The 20,912-nt window shown below is 50.4% G+C and overlaps 1 protein-coding gene across 3 annotated transcripts in view; it reads left to right on the plus strand.

The window, feature by feature from the left end:
* The window catches only part of FAM3D (FAM3 metabolism regulating signaling molecule D), a 39,004-nt gene that overhangs the window by 2,916 nt on the left and 15,176 nt on the right, over nt 1-20,912 (plus strand). For 2 of the 3 annotated variants that reach the window (XR_006887670.1, XM_046655062.1), the window contains exons 1-4: nt 11,760-12,015; nt 13,823-13,873; nt 15,687-15,794; nt 19,319-19,339. Coding sequence is in view for 2 of the 3 variants with exons in the window: in XM_046655062.1 (XP_046511018.1) it covers nt 13,861-13,873; nt 15,687-15,794; nt 19,319-19,339 (142 nt within the window). In the remaining variant the exon portion in view is untranslated. Of the gene's footprint in view, nt 1-11,759; nt 12,016-13,822; nt 13,874-15,686; nt 15,795-19,318; nt 19,340-20,912 lie in introns of those variants that run through there. The other variant, XM_046655070.1, reaches the window with a different exon arrangement.

A 20,912-nucleotide genomic window follows, 5' to 3' on the forward strand; every position in this document is an offset into this window, starting at 1 on the left:
GGGAGCTGGGAGTCAACCAAGAGGGCGAGAGGGAGCCTGGGACCCAGGCACAACGCCAAAGACTTGGCTCTCCCTGCAGACACAATCATTTCTGTGTTAGAGGAATATTCCAGTGAAAAATGTCAGGAGTAATATGGCTTCTGGTAGGGAAGCCATCAGGAGACCATTGCTAAAGACACAGAGAAAAAGTCAAGAGTTGGCCTGAATTTTTAGGCCTCCGCAGGGGCTGAGATGTCCAAACCTCAGGGGTTAAGGCGTAAGCCGGGAAGTTAATTTGAGTCTTTCTCACATGTGGTTTCTAACTGTGGTTTAAAATGGGGAAATCCTTGTGTGCCAGGTAGTACTCTTCTGGGTGTGGGTGACAAAAAAACAAATCAAAGCAGCCCAACACATAAAGGACCTGTATTGGCTCACATAATGGAAAACTCTGGAGATAGTTCTGACTTCAAGCAAGGCTGGATCTAGGGGCTCAAATGCCATCCCAGAACTCTGTCACTATCTCTGGGATCCCTTCCTGCACATTGCCTTATTCTCAGGCAGCGTCTCCTCACATGGTGGCAAAGATACCCAACAACCTCTCCAGCTCTAAGTCGTCTTGTCTCAGCAAACCCCAGCAGAAAAGCAGTTCCTCTTTCCTGACAAGTCCCTAAAAAGCCCTGCAAAGCTCTGATCTCCTCAGCTTGGGTCATCTGCCCATCTCTGATCCCATCTGCGTGATCAAGAGTTGGAGCACACGCATCAACTAGGCCTGGTCCACATGGCCACACTTGAGGCAGAGAAAGAGGTCAGCCCTACCCAACTGCATGGTGGGGTAGGGGATAGGAGTTCCCAGGGGAAAATCTGGGTGGTCACCAGAAGAGGGAGGAATGGATGGTGGATGACTTTGGATGACCAGAGTAACAGATGTCCACCAGACTCTCACTCTAACCATCCCTATTTCATTTAATTACAGTTACTAAAGTAAGAGATGGCAATATTCCATGTCATTCTACTTGTGTGATCTTGGGCAAGTCTCTTAATCTCTCTAAGCCCCAGTTTCCTCTTGGGCAAAATGTAGTTAGTAAATCAATCTGCCTCACAAGATTGTTGGGAAGACTAAATGAAAGGACACAGGGCTCAAAACTGGCAGACTAATAATACTAATACTTATTAGAATCATTTTTATGATTATTATTCTTTCTCCTTCAGACATCTCTGGATCCCACACCTCCCTCAGTTAGACTTACCTCCCAATACCTTCCCAAGATCCCATTGACTTCTCTGTGGAGGCCACCATCTTGGTTAATCAAAGAGGCCAAGACTCAGCTGCCTGGGATGGAAAGGAATAGAATTACCCACTGGGTCTCAGGCGAATTTCCTCATGCTTGACCTGCTGAAGTGATTCAGACAGGCCAAGAGCAGGCCCGCCATGGCTCAGGGATGAACCCAGGTGCTCCAGGCAGCCCCACCCTGATCCAGTCAGTCCTCTCTGGTGACACACAGCCAGGCTTTCAGCAAAGAGAAATTCTGGTAGCACAAATTGGCCTCTCAGGCTAGTGTACCCAAAGATGCCCAGCAGTGTGGGATCACCCCATCCCCTCAGGTGCTGGAGGGGAGCGACAGGGGCTGCGTATTTAGTCAGACGACTTCTTCCTCTCTCTGGCTGCTCTGTCAGGGCCTGGAAGAACCCATTCCTCATTTAAACACACTTTTTTCTCATCCTGGAGAGATTTGTGCCTCTCTGGGAAGGAGGGTGGAGGACACAGCTGGCATCCCCAAGAGAGAGGGCAAAGGGCTTGCTTGATTAACAACTGTCACGGAGCACTCCCTCCATACTGTATGCTTTGGGTGCATTCTTATATTTAATCTTCACTAAAATAGGGATTGTGATGACCGTGTACAGACAAGGAAACTGCAGCTGAGAGAGGATTGTATCCACAGTCCAATGGCACAACTCAGACCAGGCTCCAAAGCCCCCATTCTTTTTTTTTCCTGAATTGCTAACATAATGTTGTAGTTTGTTTCATTTATTAATTTGTTTATTTATTTACTTTTATTGAGGCAACATTGATTTATAAGATCATACAGGTTTCAGGTGTACAACATTATAATTCAACATCTGTATATATCATAGTGTGCTCACCACCCAAATTGTGGTTTCCATCTGTCACCATGTCATTGACTCCCTTTACTCTGTTCACTCTCCCCCGACCCTTCTTCCCCTCTGGTAACCACCAATCTGTTGTCTGCTTCTATGACTTTGTTTTTGTTTTGTTTTGTTGGTTTGGTTTGGTTTGGTTTTTTATCTTCCACATAAGAGCGAAATCATAGGGCGTTTGTCTTTCTCTATCTGACTTATTTCACTTAGCATAATACCTTCAAGGTCCATCGATGTTGTTGCAAATGGCAATATTTCTTCTTTTTTATGGCTGAATAGTACCCCATTGTGTCTGTATATATATATATACTACATCTTCTTTATCCATTCACCCATTGATGGACACTTAGTTTGTTTGCAAACCTTGGGTATTGTGAACAATGCTGCAAAGAATGAAGGGGTGCAGATATTTTTCCAAATTAGTGCCAACATCCCCACTCTTAGCCACTATGTCATACAGACTCGCAATTCCCAGGCCAGATGAGGTCTCTGCAGACCTGAAGTGCAAATATGGCTAGAGTTGCCATTTACTGGGCCTCCCAGGTGCCGGGCACTGAATGAGGCACCTTCAGGTGATAATCCAGTCAGGTGTACTGGCAAGAAAGTCCCTCTGAAAACCCACGTGAGGACAGAGGACAGGCAGCTGAGCCCTGCAGAGCAAGCAGGGGCTGGTGGATCGGCCCCCTGAGGGGGACTCTGGCTGGCAAGGAGGGAGGAGGGACGGAAGCTTAGACACTCTCTCTTATCCCACAGAAGCCTTCCTTCTCCACCACCACTGATGAGCCAAAGCCAGGCAGGCTGGAGCTCAGCAAAAGCAGCACCAGGGCTCATGTCCACCCTGGGCTCAGAGGGGCTACACCTAGAGCTGGGATGGGCCAACCATGGTCCATGGCCAAATCCAGCCCGCCATCTGTTTTTATCAATAAAGTTTTATTAGAACACAGCCACAGTCAGTCATTTACATACAGCTGCTTTCCCGCTACAATGGCGGAGTTGAGCAGTTGTGACCGAGAACATGCAGGCTACAAAGCCCAAAATAGTTCCTTTCTGGTCCTTTACAGAAAACTGCCAAGCCCTGGGCTAGAGGAGTAGAGCAAAGTGGTTAAGACTGTGGGCTCCTGGTTCGTCTCTGCCTGGGCTTGTCTCTAAGATCTTGTCTTTCCCTGACTCTTAACAGCTATCAGACCTGACCGCTCTATGCCTCGGTTTCCCCAAATTCCTCATTGAGCTGCTACAGGATTAAATTAGTTAAAATAAGGAAGAGTCTCAGAGCAGCACTTGGCACATGTGTTTGTTGTCTTATTCTGGGAAACGTCCCAGGAACATGGAGTTAAAGCCCTCAGAATCCGGCGCCTCCTCCTATCTTCTTGCATCTCCTGCTGTGCGGCCCTGCATGGCCCAATAATTCTACCATTGGCCAGAGCTGGAGAAAGCCATTAAAACCAATAAATAAAATTAAAACAAGACAGAATGGAAATAATGGGCTTATTTCCTTCCAAAATAAATGTCACTGGAACAAATTGTTTGAGCCACCAGCCTTATTGTTTATAGATTTATTTGCTGTTTATCTCCCTCTGTGTTGGTGGCATGATCAATAATTGCCTATAAATACCAGGAGTTTACAAGGAGGACCACATAGAGAATGAGAGGCAGCCTCTGGTTACTTTGATCACCACACACAAGCCTGGCCCACGACCGTCAGTGTTCAGGACGGCCTTGGGGGATGACTGGAAACTCAAGGCTAGGGGCAACTGGGTCTGGGCAGGGTCACAGCCATCCCCAGCTCCCAGGTGGGACTCTCAGCGATGCCCTGACTCATGGGTATGTGTGCGTGCTTGCCTGTGCAAGCAACCATGTGCAAGTGCCCACGTGTGTCTGTCAATATGTCTGTCACTTTCAGTCCCTTAGTGTCTCTGCTTCTTTTTGTTCTGTTCATGTCTTTCTACTCAATCTCGTCTCTTTCTTCCTGAATCTGTCCCCCTTAGACCCGGTCACTGCCTCGGTAGTGTTTCCATCTCCCACACCCAGGCGTGCAGAATTGGTCCCTTGCAATGAACCCCCGCCCACGCACGGGTGGAACAGAAAGAAACCCACGGAAGAACAGACAGTGGCCCCCTGGCTTTGGTGACATTTAGTCCACAGAATTTCCCGGGGTGACAAGGAAAACGGCCCAAGATGAGTTTCCAGAAGCAGTTAGCCAGATTCCAAAGTCTGAGCAGATCCTCTGGACAGAGTTCAACTTTGGAGAAAACGCTTGGTCGTTGGTTAGAAAGGAAGAAGCTAGTTAGATGGAGGGAGCAGGTCTTGGGTGTTTTTTGCCTTTTTCTTCCCTTACTTTCTTTCCCAAACAGAAAGTCACTCACTTCCTTTTAACACTCACCACACACGTACTGTGTGCCTCGGTACTAGCACCAGGGACATGGGTGAAGAAGGCACTCAAGAGCTGCTGCCTGGGGTATAAAATTAACGTGCATAAATCAGTAGCATTTCTATACACTAACAATGAACTAACAGAAAAAGAACTCAAGAACTCAATCCCATTCACAATCGCAACGAAAAGAATAAAATACCTTGGGATAAACTTAACCAAGGAAGTGAAGGATCTATACAATGAAAACTACAAGACTTTCTTGAAAGAAATCGACGATGACATAAAGAGATGGAAAGACATTCCATGCACATGGATTGGAAGAATAAACATAGTTAAAATGTCCATACTACCTAAAGCAATATACAGATTCAATGCTATCCCAATCAGAATCCCAAGAACATTCTTCACAGAAATTGAACAAACAATCCTAAAATTCATATGGGGCAACAAAAGACCGCGAATTGCTAAAGCAATCCTGAGCAAGAAAAACAAAGCCGGCGGAATCACAATCCCTGATTTCAAAACATACTACAAAGCTACAGTGATCAAAACAGCATGGTACTGGTACAAAAACAGGTCCACAGATCAATGGAACAGAATTGAAAGCCCAGAGATAAAACCACACATCTATGGACAGCTAATCTTCGACAAAGGAGCAGAGGGCCTACAATGGAGAAAAGAAAGTCTCTTCAACAAATGGTGCTGGGAAAACTGGACAGCCACATGCAAAAGATTGAAAATTGACCATTCTTTTTCACCACACACCAAAATAAACTCAAAATGGATCAAAGACCTAAAGATTAGGCCTGAGACAATAAGTCTTTTGGAAGAGAATATAGGCAGTACACTCTTTGACATCAGTTTCAAAAGAATCTTTTCGGACACTATAACTCCTCAGTTGAGGGAAACAATAGAAAGAATAAACAAATGGGACTTCATCAGACTAAAGAGCTTCTTCAAGGCAAGGGAAAATAGGATTGAAACAAAAAAAACAGCTCACTAATTGGGAAAAAATATTTACAAGCCACTTATCCGACAAAGGGTTAATCTCCATAATATACAAAGAACTCACACTGCTTAACAACAAAAAAACAAACAACCCGATCAAAAAATGGGCACAGGACATGAACAGACATTTCTCAAAAGAAGATATGAATATGGCCAATAGACACATGAAAAGATGTTCATCATTGCTAATCATCAGGGAAATGCAAATCAAAACTACACTAAGATATCACCTTACGCCCGTTAGATTGGCAAAAACATCCAAAACCAAGAACGACAAATGTTGGAGAGGTTGTGGAGAAAAAGGAACCCTCATACACTGTTGGTGGGAATGCAAACTGGTACAGCCACTATGGAAAACAGTATGGAGATTTCTCAAAAAGTTAAAAATAGAAATACCCTATGACCCAGCCACCCCATTACTGGGTATCTATCCTAAGAACCTGAAATCAGAAATCTCAAGAGTCCGTTGCACCCCTATGTTCATCGCAGCATTATTTACAATAGCCAAGACGTGGAACCAGCCTACATGCCCAGAAACTGATGATTGGATAAAGAAGATGTGGTATATATACACAATGGAATACTACTCAGCCATAAAAAAGACAAAATTGGCCCATTCACAGCAACGTGGATGGACCTCGAGGGTATTATGTTAAGCGAAATAAGCCAGTCAGAGAAAGACGAACTCTATATGACTCCACTCATAGGTGGAAGTTCGTATATTGATAAGGAGATCAGATCGGTGGTTACCAGGGAAAAGGGGGGGTGGGGGGAGAGCACAAAGGGGGAAGTGGTGTACCCACAACATGACTAACAAAAATGTACAACTGAAATCTCACAAGGTTGTAATCTATCATAACATTAATAAAAAAAAAAAAAAAAAAAAAAGAGCTGCTGCCTGGAAGGGAAGCCAGCCCAAAAGTCAGAGCTGACTGTGAAGCATGATAAGGTACCTCGACGGAAGGATTCTCAGAGTGCCAGGGAAGGGCCAGGAGCAGGGGTCAGAGAAGGCTTCTTGGAGCAAGTGCTACCTTCTCCAAGCTGAACTGAGGTTCCATCACTGGCCCTATTTATTCTTCCTGTGCCCCCTCCTCACCCTCAGAACAAAGCCCAAGGTCATTACCCCAGTCCTCAGGCTCTAATGATTCAGTCCCCTCCCCCTTCCCTTTGGTCTCTACCATCAGGGTGTCATGTTCTGCCTCTCCTCTGAGCCTCTGCACATGCTGTTCCGTCTACCTGGAACATCTTCCAGAACTTCATCTGCCTAGATGTCGCTTCCTATAGGAAGTCTTCTCTGATAGCCCCCTGGGCCAGGAGCTCCCCTGAAGGAAGCTCTACCAGAGCACCTATCCCACTGCTCTGTAGCCATCCACATTCTGGTCTCTACCCCCACACTGTGTGTTTCCAGAAGGGGAGAACCTTGTTGGTCCTCTGCTCTGTCCCCCCAACCCTCGCCTAGCGATGGCACAGAAGCGATCCTCAGGAAATGCAGTAGGATGAATAACTGAGTTGGATTAAAGAAAAAGATGTCACAGATCTTCAAATAACTCCCTACCAGGCAGATTGGAAGGGCTCACACCTGCTCAGCTCGTGACCCTGTGACGTCTTGAGCTCGGCTGTGAGAAGAGAGAGGCTTCGGCCACATCCAGTGTGTTTCCTCTGGTTCCTGAAGGCCGATGCCATGGGGAGGACCAAACTCCAACTCTACCTGGCCCTCCATTCCACACTGAGAAGGCCCCACTCCAGGTGACAAATCTCGCATGACAACCCGGAGAGGTTAGAGGAAAAGTGTGAGCTCTCTTCTGCTCTTAGCCAGAAAAAGTGCTGTGCTTGCTTTAGAAGGTCCGCCATGGGGGACTGGCGGGGGATTGCCAAGTGGCTACCCAGAAGCTCATATCTGCCATCCCTGCCCCAAATGATCATTTGCTCAAATGAAGGAAAACTCGAGCCCTCAGTGGCATCTAATCATCGTCCCTGAGGCCAGGACACTTTAAATCATCCTTTGAGTTTAAATTAAATACCTACTTTTTGAGAGTCAAGCCTTGCTCCTTGGCACACAGAGCTCCCTCACACCCATTTCCCTCCCTTGTTTGGATGTGGTGAGCCTGGGTCAGCCCCGGGCCTGCGTTTTCACCCTCTGCTGTCTGCAGTCAATGGTGTGAATCCCAGCTCTGCTACCACAGCTGTGAAGGCGTGGGTACGGTGCTTACTCTCTTCAAGCCTCAGCTTCCTCCTCTAAAAATCGGAGATACCGGTGTGTCCAACTCATAGGGTTGCTATGGGGATTTGGCAGGATATATGTGTAAAGTCTCAGCCTGCTTCCGGATACACAGTAAGCACTCAATAAATGGTAGCTGATTTTATTTTAGCTAAAGCAAGTCTTACTCAAGAGCTCACCAAGAAAACAGTCTGGTCCTTCTCTCCTGAGAGAGCTGCAGGGAGGGGTTCCCCAGGGCTTGGGGTTAAGACAAGAAGAAAAGTCAGAAAAACACGCTCCTGGGAAGATGTGGAGGTGGCTCGCCCTCCTGAGGGTGGGATGACTCAGGTTGTCACCCCAGGGCAAAGGTAACAGGAAGGTGAGGGATTTCCCAGGCAGGAAGGCCCTGGGTGGGCTTGGGAGGGAAGGAGAGACCCCTGCCCCAGGCTAGGCCCTTTCTTTGGGAGAGCCCTTGGTCCAAAGTAGGGAGAAGGGTGGTGCTGTGGGAAGACAGGGGGCCCAGGACCGGGAAGCCCAAGGGGAGGGAAGGACAGATGGATTTTCTGCTGTTTTGAGCTCGTTTCTTCATAGGTAGACCCTAAGCAAAAGATACTAGGGAAAGTAGTTTTTCTGGGAAGTGACCCCAGATGGCACTGGCAGGGGAGTGGGGAAGTGAGACCAGGAAGGGAAGGATGCTAGAAAGGGTGTGGTACCCAACAGGTTACTGTGGGCAACTGAGGCCCGATGCCACCGTGGGACTCTGGGCATGGAGCAGGTCACATCTCAAATCTGCCCCACTGTATTCATCGGCTCAGGCTGCCCGGGCTGAGCACCACAACTGGGCGGCCTGAACAACAGAAGCATATTGTCTCACGGTTCTGGAGGCTGGAAGTCTGAGGTCAGGCGTCGGCAGGGCCACGGTCCCTCTGAAGGTGCTAGGCAAGGAGCCTCCCCTACTCGCTTCTGGTGGCTCCATGGCTGGTGGCAGCGTAACTCCAGTCTTGCCACAGCGTTCTCTCTGTGCGAGTCTCTGCGTCTGAATTTCCCCTTTTTCAAAGGACATCAGTCATGTTGGCTTAGGGGACCCCCCTACCGACCTCATCTTAACTAATTACATCTGCAACCCATTTCCAAATAAGGTCACGTTCGGAGGTACTGAGGGAGTTAGGACTTCAACGTATGAAATTGGGGGAACACAATTCAACCCATAAAACCCACCTAGGGATGAGAAAGCTAGGGTATTATCCTCAAACTCGCAACCACACTGGCTGAGGGCGGTTCCTGGCCAAGAGAAAGCCCTCAAGTGGGGTGTCACAGGTTCTCGTGATAGACCACTAAGGGCATAAGGAATAGTGAGCGTCTGCTAGTTTCTTCTTCAGGAAACCTCTAAGATAGGAGTAGAAATAGATTTCTTCTGCCTCAGTGCTCTGTGGTTCTGAGGCTAGGTTCCTGATCGGTTGTTGATGTCTGCCGTGGGCACCAGAGGACCAAGAGGCAGAACGCATGCCATGAGTTTGCCATCTTCTCCCAGGGGTGTCTGATGGGGTTTTCCTGCTTTGTGGAGTCCCAGGCTCTGGATCCTGAGTAGTAATTCGCGGTGTGGCTCTGGGCAGAGAGGAGGGAGCTGATTGCCAGTAGGTGCTGGCAAAGCTGAAGGACTAAAGCTAACAGAGGGCAGTCAGGAAGGCATAGCTGGTGCTAACATCAGCCTGATTTCCCCAGCTCCACATCTGGCCTCAAGTTCACACACCCTCAGAACTGACCCACTGAACAGATAGCAAAGTTGAACCTGTGGCTAATGCCTCTGTCAGGGAGCAGGCAGAGCATGTCCACAGAGCTCAGATGCCATTCTACCTGTAACTCAAGGCTGATTCAGAGGTGACTGTTGGCTGAGCCCGGATCCCTTTGATGAGCTAGGAAACAGCTTCTGAGCTCTGTCCTTCCAACAACAAAGGGCTGCTTGGGTAAGGAGCTGAGGCCAAGGAAGGGTCGTCCAAGTGGACAGGGCAGGGAAGGACAGCCCAAGTAGAGAGGACAGCATGTGCAAAGCTGGAGAGGGAGAGAGCCTCATTCAGGGTGGTTCTGAGGCCTGGAGAAGTGTGTGAAGTACGGACAGCCTACGATGAGTTTGGCAAGGTCAATCTCACGTCAGGGGTCAAATCATGCAAGACCTTATAAGGCACGTGATATACTGTGGCCTTTATCCTGAGAGCAATAGGGACAACAGACCAGATTTAAGCAGGGGAAATACCCACTTATTTCCCCATCAAGGTGCTCTCCCCTACCCTCCCAACCTGGAGAGAGAGAGTAACCCTTTCTCCATTTGTCTTGGCTCTGGGACAGGTCATGGTTGAGCTGAAAAGCACCTGTGTACAGAGAGCTCCAGGAAACAGGAATAAGCTGACCTTCCAGCTCCTGTAGAGCCCTTAAGAAATGTCACAAACAAGCAGGTAGAGAGACGCTTTGATGGCATTTTGGTTCCACAGAAAGAACAAACATCCGTGTAGGAATCCTGCCGTGGAGGTGCGCTAGCAGGATGCAGCAGGGTGAGTGGGAACTGCCAACAGGGAGAGGATGGAGCAGTGGTACCAGGGCAGCAAACCCCTGCTAGACAGGTGTCCTCCCAGCCCAACTCCCCTTTCAGGGCAGGTAGATAGCATCACTCTTACTTTACGAAGGAGGAAGCCCAGGCGCAGAAAAGTACGTCCCCAAAACGCACAACTAGTAAGCGACAGACCCAGGTCTGTCTGATCCCAAAGTCCATCCTCTTTCCTGACATCACAGACTTTTTACTGCCTGATTCTTTCAAGACCAAGACCACATGCACGGCTCCCACTGCTCAGCACTTGCGTCTGCATCTTCTGGCAGGACTCAGCCCCCACAGGAGGTGATGCGTTGTAGTGGTTGAGAAGAGGACTCCAGCAGCCCAGGCTTGCAGACATCTGACTCAGCATCCCCGAGGAGAAAAGAGCTTCCCTCTCCCCAGTTTCCATAGATCTATCCCAGGAAAACTCTGATTGGCCCTGCTTGGGTCACACACTCCCTCCTGGACCAATTACAAGGAAATCACAGGGCTCTGATTGGCCAGCCCCTTTTGACAGGGTGAAGTGCCATGAGAAATGGCCCCCCATCCAGGACCACAGGTGGGCGTTTAACCTTGACTTGGAGGATCAGGGAAGACTTCCCAGAGGAAGTGACTTCTATGCTGAGACCTAAAGGATGAGTAGGAATGTTCCAGGCAAAGAGGCAGAGGAACAGTGTCCAGACAGAGGGACTAGAAATGCAAAAGCCTCCGAATGCTCCAGAGTATGTCTTGCTCACAGTTATATCCCCCATCCCTAGTGCGCAGCCTGCCTTCCCATGAGGGCTCAGAGAATGCTTCAGGAATGAAATTCACAATCAGCTGTGTTGCCTTAGACAAGTCACTTGCCCTCTCTGAACTTCAGCTTCCTTCTCTATCTCGTGGTTTAATCATCCTAACCTTCAAGGACTATGCAAGAATCCAATTCATCCAGTCCCCAGATAATCATCGAGCACTTTCTCAGTGCTCAGCACTGCACTGGGCCTGCTGGAGATAAGGCCTGCCGTGGAAGAAAAGAGCTGGCTTGGGGCTTCTGCACATGGCCAGACCTGCAGCGGGAAATCAGAAGGGGCCCAGGGGGAGAAGCAGGACAAAGAGAGAGACTCAAGGACAGTAAAGGTAGACAATGGGCTCTCCGGACAGGGACGAATCGGCCAGTTGTCAGCAATTTGTGCCTTCCTTCTCCCTACCCCCACACTCCGTCCCTACTTCCCATCCTCCACTCTCCCATGCCACCTATCTTCTGAGCACATACTACCCTGAGGCCCCTGCATCCATGCCTGGGCGCCCAGGTCTGCATGCAGGACAGTGGGACCTTTCTCCCCAGGCCTTTGCCCTACAGCTTCATAACCTGATTAACTGGTTGCGACAATCCCAGAAGGAACAAAGAGGAAAGAAACTATTTCAGGTTTGGGTGACTGCGGAGGAAATTCTTGCCCCACCCTGCCTAGCTGGCCCAGGCACCTGTCTCCCTCCCTCCACCCCAGCAGGCCAGTCCTGGGCTCCAGCTCCAGAGCACTCACGGGTTGCCAGGGTGAACCAGTTGGGGACTCAGGAGAGCAGGGAGCCCTGCAGGTGCTGAGGGGGTAGTCGGGGACTCAGCCAGGAGGGACATCAGGTGGCAGAGCCCTCGCCACCCCTGCCCCTGCCCAATCCCTGCCCTGAAGCCAGAGGCCCTGCTTGGCATGGACATGACAGCGAGAGGCTAGCCCCCTGCCCAGGTATGTGCCACCCACCCCTTCTCTTTGTCCTCTCTCTCTTCTCTCTCTCTGAATGTCACCGTCTCTCTCTCCGTCTGAACCTGAGTGTGTGCATGTCGCGAGCATTTGTTCTTTCTCTCCATTCTGTCCTCTGTCCCTCTCTCACGGCTCTGTCTTGTTCTCTCTCTCCTTCTGTCTCTCTCTCTCTGCCATCCCCCTCTCCTCCTGTCCTTGCCTTTTCTCTCTAGCTATCTCTCTGTGCACTCTCTCTGCAAAAATCCATGACTGTTTGTCTTTCTATCCCTACCTATGTGACCCTGTCCTTGTTCTTCCATACTGCCCAGCCCCCAGCTCTCCTGGGTCCTCCACACATGGGGGACCCCACAGAATGTCCTTCGAGCCTCATCCAGCTATAGATCACACCCCAAGAACATTCAAAAGCATAATATATTTTTGTATCTAAAAAAAAGGAAAAGGTTGGTAATTTGACCTTCACGAAGTTAAAGTTCTACAAAATTTCTGCGGGTGGGGCCGGGCAACGCTCAGCTTTCTCACCTGGAAGGCCTCCCTTTCCTTCCCAGAAGGAAGAGGGGTAGGGCCAGGCTCGGGGGAGGGTTTTTATAACTCTCAGAAGGAGACGTGGATTTGCACTAGCTGTTGCTGTTGCTCAGGCATCAAGAACTGACCCAGCCCGACCACCTCAGTGCCGGGCGTTGTCCATCTCCCGTCTCATAGCTGAGTCCTTGGCAGTTGGGCTTTCCACACCATGTCTGTTGAGATGGATTCTTAGGATAAAGAAAATTCTGGGGTCGGGAGGGGGCAAGAGGAGTGGTGGGAGACCCTCTGGCTGGCAGTGGGGAGTCTGAGACCTGGAACAGTTACCGCCAGCCCTGGCCTCCCCTCCCCCGAGTCTCCAGAGACCTCCTGGGGGTTTTCAAAGCTGACAAATCTCTGGTAACTGCACAGCCGCAGGGAGTGGTACAGGTGAGAGGTGGGGCTGAGGATGACTCCACCCCTGCCCAGGACTCAAGAGGAGAGGAAACTCCAGTTTCCACTCTCCTCTGAGACAAAAAGCACTGGCAGCGGGAGCCTGTGGGGACTGGGCAGCCAGAGACCTATGTCCAAATTCTGACTCTGACTCTTGTAAGCTGAATAACCCTGGGCTTAGCCATGGTGACTCTGAGTTTACTACCCCTAAAATGGGGAGTTGTGAGGATTAAAGGAGAAAATGCACAAACCGCGCCGGCACAAATTCACCTGTAATATGCAAGTCCTGAGTACCTTAGCAAAGATCACTTGAGCTTCTCCTCCCTGATGGTCTCATTGGGGCTAGCTAGCTCAATGTTTCCCAGTTGGTGATGGATAGAAGGATGGATGGATGGCTGGATGGATGTGTGGGTGGGTGGGTGGATGGGTGGGTGGATGGATGGATAGATGGATGGGTGGATGAATGGGTGGGTGGGTGGATACATGGGTGGATGAATGGGTGGGTGGGTGGATGGATGGATGTGTGGATGGGTGGATGGATGGGTGGATGAATGGGTGGGTGGGTGGATGGATGAGTGAATAAGTCAACCCTGCAAGTGACAGTGGCTGGCAGACTGCACCTCCCTCTACTTCATAATCTCTGCACTCAATAAAATACATGTTGAGTTCAATATAAAATTCCAGGGGCAAAAGTGAAGGCGAGGTGGAGGATGTGACGGTGAGGAGCCAAGCTGAAAGGACTGTGAACTCCTCAGTTAGGGGCACCCGCCCCTAATCTCCAGTCTTGCTCATTTTCAGACCCCAGGTGCCCATTTCCAATTCCATTTTCTTCTCTCCACAGGCTAACGCTGACCCTAAGCTGCTCCTCACCTGGACAGGATGAGAGTGTCAGGTAGGGCCAGCTCTGAGGATTCTAAGGCTCAAGGGTGAGGTCTGAAATTGGTTTGGGAATCATTTTTCTGTCAGCAGTGTCTGCCCATCCTGGACTCAGAGGTGGTGTGGCTGTATCTGTTCTCAGATGGTCAGGCCAGAATTCCAGGGCGAGCCTGGAGGAGTGTAAGAGGCGACCTCCTGCCTCTGGGCTGAAGGGCTGGAGGAACGGGCACAGTAGCCCTACTTGGCTGGAAACACCTGACCCTGGTTGGAAATGGGGGACAAAATATTTGCCTCAAGAAGGGCTATTCTAGAATCCTCACACCATAGGGCTGGGCCCAAGGAGGGGCCTTTGCCTTCTAGTCCACACCCTCATGCCATACCCCCTTTGTACAGATGGGGAAACTGAGGCACCGAACAGGAAATTGGCACAATTCCTTATATTCCCAAACAGCTGTGAGGGAGTTCAGAGCACAAGTTTTAGAGTCGGCTTACTTCCCCGGATTCAAATCCCACCTCTGTCACTTACTAGCTAAGTGACCACCTCTCCGAGCTTCAGTCTCCCCATCTGTAAAATGGGGATAATCAATCACATCCCATGCAGAGGCTTCCTGTGAGGATGAACTGAGGTAATGTATGTAAATGCTGTTTGCACAGTGCCCAGCACAAAGTGAGTGCAGTGTAATGTGAGCTGCTCCCCAGGAGGAATTCTGGGTGCCTACAGCCACACTGTGCCCTAGAAGATGAGGGACCCCCAGACCTGAGCCCCACCCTACAGGACCCAGTGGCCTTCTCCCCCATGTCAAGTAGCTTGAGACCAGCGGGAGGCCACGGAGCTGAATTCAGGGCTGAGGAGCAAAGATGATGACAAGAGGGAGGTCAGGCAAGGAGTGGGGTAACTTGACCTGGCGGTTCGATTTGATTCTGAAGGCAGCAGGGCCACCAGTGTCCTTGAACTCAGAGGTGTAGTGGAGCCTGCTTCTGGCCCTCATGGAAGAGTGAGGGAAGGGAATGGATCAGGATAGCTCTGGATTGTCTGTCCCATGTGTGGGGTTGCTCCCCAGTGACGGGCGAGGGGATCGGGAAGCAACCTGGCTGTGAGGCGGGGAGTCTGCATCAGTAAGGCCAGTGTGTGTCCCTTCAGAAAGCATTGTGTGGCTATTTGTGGTGGCTTTCAGGAGGAGTTGATGGAAAATGTGGGGGACCAACCCTACGCCCCAGGCCACCCTGGGGACTGCCTACTGGTGACAACAAGCCGTGGGCTCAGTAGCAAAGGCATTGTCATGTCCAATCTGTGGCTGAGGGACTCCTGCTCAGAGAGGCCGAGCTCCTGCCCGAGGCTGCGCAGAGGCGGCTGGCTGCCCTGAGCGCTGGACCGGACTTCCTGACTCCTGCGCCAGGGCTCACCTCCCAGGACACTGCACAGAGCCGACCTCCTGCTTTCCTGCTGCAATTCTCAGGCCTCACGTCAGGGCGCTGGATAAAAGTGCGGATTCCAGGCCTCCTCCCTAGAGAGTCTCTCTCTGGAAGGATAAGTGGAGCCCAGGAAGGTGCATGTCTGCCTTTCTCTCCTAGTGGCCCCGCTTTGGGGAATGTTGCCATGTAGTCTTGCAGCATGATCTCACCATTTGATCATCACATGGATTCACACTGGTCTTGCCACATGGGCCCATGGGCTGCTCCACGGTGCGGACGTGGTCTGGACCTACAGTGTGGGGTCTCATGACGTGGTCTCCCTGTGGGCATTCGGTAAGGACTCATGCAGTCTTGCCACATGGCCCCACGTTGTGATCTGGTGCTGTGGTCTCACGGCAGTGTCTCTTTGTCTGCAGGTCTGTTTCGCCTCGTGGCCCTCATCTTTGCCCTGGTCACCACATGGGTCTTTATTCGCAGCTATAATGGCTTCAACATGAAAACCATCCGTCTGCCCCGTTGGATGGGTGAGTGGGGCTCACTGCTGGGGCGGGGCCTGTGAACCAGGGCTAGGGACCTAGGATCTATTCCATTCTCCATCCCTGGGTGACCCAGGAGATGGCCAGGCATGGCAGGATGTGGGGCCTTTGGAACCCCAGCCATTGCGGGTGGGGGGACAGAGAGGAAACCCCTAGGCTGTCAGGAAGGCTAGACCCTATGGGGTCAGAGAAGCCTTCTAAGGCCTTAGCCAAAACATGTGCCTGCATCAAGGGCCATTTTGAAAATGTGACCCCAAGAAGGAAGGGAAGAAAGAAGGAAGGATGGAGGGAGGAAACAAGGATAGGAGGAAGGAAAGAAAGAGAAAACTGTGTGTGCGTTGAGTGACTTCCACTTGCACTTGCTGTTCCCTCTGCCTGGTACCTCTTCATGCAGATCTCCTTGTGGTCAGCTCCTTCTCAGCCTTCAGGTCTCTGCTCAGATGTTACCTCCTCAGAGAGGCCTTCCCTGAGCACCCCAGATATAGCCACGCCTACTTCAGCTTCTCTCATGTCAGCCTGTTTCTTTTAGAGCATCATCATCATCCATCATTATGTTGTTTACTTATCTGTTTACTTATTTGTTGCCTACTTCCACCCCTTAGAATGTGAACTTCCTGAAGGCAAGGATTTTATCTTGCATACATCCATCTTTCTAGCACCTGGTGCAGAGCAGATGCTCAGTAAACATTTGATAAATGAAAGAAAAATGGATGGATGGGTGGATAGATGGATGAATAGATGATGGATGGATGGATAATGGATGAGCAGATAGGTGGATGAGTACATGGATGATGGATAAATGGATAGGTGGGTGGAAGGAGGATGGATGATGGATGGATGAGTAGATGGATGAATGGATGGATGATGGATGGGTGGATGATGGATATATGGTTGGATAGATGGGTAGTGGATGCTAGTTGCTTACATACACAGTCTCATTTAATCTGCACAAATGCCTATCAGGTGGTCCACAGTATGGCTGTGGAGTGGACTCACATATGACCTCATGGTATGGTTTTATGTGTAGTCTGAGAAAAGAGAAGCTCAGGGGGATTAAGAAATTTGCCAAATTCCTCTTGTAGATGTCAACAGGAATGGAAACTCAAGACTCCCAGATCCAACTCATTTCAAAGGAAGGCGAGGAAGGGGAGGAATTCATACCTTTGAATTTCTCCTCCTTGAATTCAAAGAACCACTTCCACTGACATAGTCAAACACAATAACCTGTAGTGGCCCAGACCAGCTCACAGCTTTACAGCAGCAAGAAGCCAGTCACCCCGTCTTTAACACAAACTCCCCCCAGTGGAGTCTCAGAGACCCCTTACCTCATCCACTTCTTGTCAAGCTTGGCCCACACCCGTGTCAAGACGACTGATACAGATGCAAGGTGACCACCATATCCCCAGCCCTAGGGCACTTTTTTTATAGATAGAGAGTGGCGTGGCTGGGCTGGTGGCCTTGGAGGAGATGGACCCAGATCAGTGCAGGAGGCTCGGACAGGAGTGGAGCTCAGGACTGTCCTCCAGAGTGGAAAGCCCCAGCCTGAGGTGAGAGAGGGGACAGTGTTCGAAAGGAAACCCCAGAAGTTGTTTCCCTCTCAGAACTCAACTCCCTGCCGTCTGACAAATCAATACTTCCAACCTACACTCATTGAGCGACTATGCTGTGTTAGGTCCCAGGGACCCCAAAATAAGGAACACGTGGCCCCAGCTCATGGTCTGAGTCGGGCAGACAAACAGACTTAATAACAGCATATACAAAAATGAAAGTGCATTAACGGGATCCAGAGTTTCAAGAAATGCTTACAGTAGTGGGAAAAGTAACCGGTGGGAAAAGTGGACATCCGAAACCAGCAGCCTTACAAAGGGGACCGTTCCTTTACGTGTGAGGGTCCTAACCTGGTTGCACACACCCCTGCCTTATTATTTAATGCATTAATATAGAATCACGTCTATTATGATAGTGCAAATTTATTTTTTGTTTTTATTATTATATTGATATATGTAATAATAATATATACATTGGATTCCTTTATAATCTAATCTATTTTATTTTATGCACTTAATAACATGCACTCTGGTAGAATAGGAAGTTCTAAGTGTCTCAAGAAAAGCAGGAATAAGTTTATTCTAAAGGGAGTTCACAGACTTTTCCAAACTACCAAAGGGGTCCATGTCACAGAAATCAGGAGATTAAGAACTCCTGATTTACCTGGCAAATTAGGCAGGGCTCGTCCAGATGGGAGTGACAAACCAAACTCTTAACCGGTTTAAACACAATAGGATGTCTTGAGTCATGTAATTGGGAATCAGGCTTCAGATATGGCTGGATCTAGGGGCCCCCACAAAGTCCCCAGAATGTGTCTCTCTATGTCTCTGGGCTCTGGTTGTTGCTGTTTCACTTCATTCAATGGACAGCTTTCTCTCCAAGGCAGGTATGATGCCTACCAGCTCTCCAGATGCTCATCTTCCAGCTTAGCTGAAAAAGGCACTTCTCTCTCTCCCAGGGCCATATGTCAGCCTAGGGAAGGGCTCTGTCTCCAGAGGAATGTCATATTATGACTGGCCCAGCCTGGATCACCTGATACTCCTGGGGCCTCGCAGGCAGAGAGTAGAGGCACCTTAGAATGGACACCCCCTAAGAACCAAATGGAAGTGCATCAGTGTGCAGAGTCCCCCTAAAAAGGAAAATTCCCCCCCTGGCATTTCTATGGTCTCTGGGAGCCCTGTCCTCTAGCACTTACTGCCAGTATGGTGGGAGACCTGACATAGAACCACAGAAACAACCAGGACACAGTGTAAATAGGATGCCAGGAAGTGACTGAGGGCCCTAAAGCCCAGTGGCAGTGGCCAGCACCTCAGTGAGTCAGGACAGGGACCCTCCAACATGACTGAACAACAGCCACACAGTCCTCCCCTTCCCCGGGGCCAGGGCACCAGGCGCTGGGCTGGGCCCTTCCAGACTGACCTCACGGGATCTTCTCCACAGCCTGAGAGGGTGGGTATGATGGCCTCCACGGCGCAGCCAAGGAAACGGAGGCTCTAGGAGGTTAAAGCCCACACATGGCCACACGGCCAGGAGTCGAGGCTCAGACTGCAGTGGGTCTCTCAACAGAGCCCTGCTTCTTTTTAACCATGAGAGAGTCAGGTATGTCTGCATCCGTGTGTGCATGAGTGCATGAGTGTGCACATGAGTGTGCATGTGTGTAAGTGTGCTCCATGTGGCTGTGTGCATGTATATGCCTGTGCGGGTATGTACATAAGTGTGTGTGTGTGTGTGTGTGTGTGTGAAGGAGTCACAGCAGCAAGTGAGGAAGGACTCCCAGATGAGATGAAAATTGTAGCTCATTTCAACACCCTCCGCTGGAGGGGGACTCTGCTTGGCCAGGCCACTGCCATTCTAAAGTCCCTTCTTCCCAATCCCCACTCCCTAGCCCCCAGCCCCAGCCTCCCTCCTGCAGCCGGGGCCCAGATCACTTTCTCTCTAACATGAATCTGTCTTCTCTCCCGCAGGTTCAGTCCCCAGAGAGACCCGTGAGTATCTCCCCAGCCCACCTCTGCCTTAGGGTGAGATGTCCCAAGGTCTCTACTCCCGCCCTGCAGGTTCTAGAAAAATCTCAGTTTCCAGAGTCTGCCTGGCGCTCTCCTCCCATGGCCCAGTGGTGCCTTCTGAAGCCCCCAAGCCCTGTGGCCGGGGTGGCCTCCTCTCAGCCATTCAGCCTGATAAGGACAGCTCCACCGACCCCCTTCCCCATTCCCCACTCAGGTGGACGGTGCCCCAGCCCTGCCTCCCCGTCACAGCACCCAGCCCTGCACTCCACCTCCCCTCTCTGACTCCCCTCCAGGCTGGGAGCCCCAAGGATGGGGCTCTGCTTATTGTCACTGCAATGACCCCAGACTCAGCTCATGGTTTCTGCTCCAAAGTACCAGGGGCCATGTTGGGCACTACAGGGGCCCCTGGGAACAAAAACAAGGGGGTGCTGATTGTTGGGGCAGAAGTGCCAAATGTGCCGAGAGAGGTAGGGCAAAGCACTCCGGGCTTCAGGAGGGGCACCACCTTCCAGCGGGATGGGGTCAGGGGAGGCATCAGGGAGGGGGTGGCTTGTCAGCTGTGCCTTGTAGAGGGGGGAACAGCCTACACAAAGGCCTAGAGGCGGGAATTCTGGGGCTCCAGTCACACCTTGGCTGCAAAGTCAGGGATGCGAGTGTGAGGAGTGGAGAGAGCACTGGGAGGGCAGGAATACTGAGGGCCTCGAATGCTGGACACTGTGGACGTCTGAACACAGCTCCCAAGGTGCAGAGAAGGTGGGAGGAGGGACAGCTGTGATGGTGATGAGACTAACAATGATGGAGTGCTGATGGTGTGCCAGACACCGTATTCAGAACCTCACAGGCATCTCACACGCTCCTCACCACAGCCCTATGTAGTGCCATAATCATCCTATCCTATAGATGAGGAAACAGGCTCAGAGAGTGAAATTCTTGGCCAAGGCAACGTAGCTGTAAGTGGTGGACTGGGAGTCAACCTCCGTCTAGTCCAGGGCCCCCCTCTCAACACCTCTTTGCAAGAGGCAGCACCTCCAGGTCCTCCCCTCCCACCCCAAGATGGGGGTGACTACAGAGGGATGAAGCTCCAGGAACGGACTTGTACCTGACTGAGAAGGGTGTGGGAGCCCCAGTGCCCTTTGGGTCACAGAGAGCGAAGCCTGCAAAGCAAAGAATGAATCAACACAAATCATTCACACCACACTTTCAGCCACATCTCCCAGGAGCCTCCTGAGTCAGATTCTGAAGTAGACACAGAGTGTCACAGCATCTTGGTGCTGAACAAACACTCAGACATCATGTGCTGGGGGGATGGCAAATCGAAGCACACACGCTGCCTTCCACCCTGCCCTCTCCCACGGTAGACATCACCAATCAATCCCAGCACTCTTGCCCTCTAAGCCACGGGTAACCTCAAGAGCTTTATCATTAAACATTTAACAGTAGATCCATTGACATTTAAGAGGAAACCTATTTGACAACCCTGATCTGGACAAACTCTCTCGTTTTACAGTTGGCAAAGCTAAAGGGAGAGATTTCTGGCAAGTCACATGAGAGATTA

This window comes from Equus quagga, chromosome 1 (genome assembly GCF_021613505.1).
Source record: "Equus quagga isolate Etosha38 chromosome 1, UCLA_HA_Equagga_1.0, whole genome shotgun sequence".
Taxonomy (NCBI): Eukaryota; Metazoa; Chordata; class Mammalia; order Perissodactyla; family Equidae; genus Equus; species Equus quagga.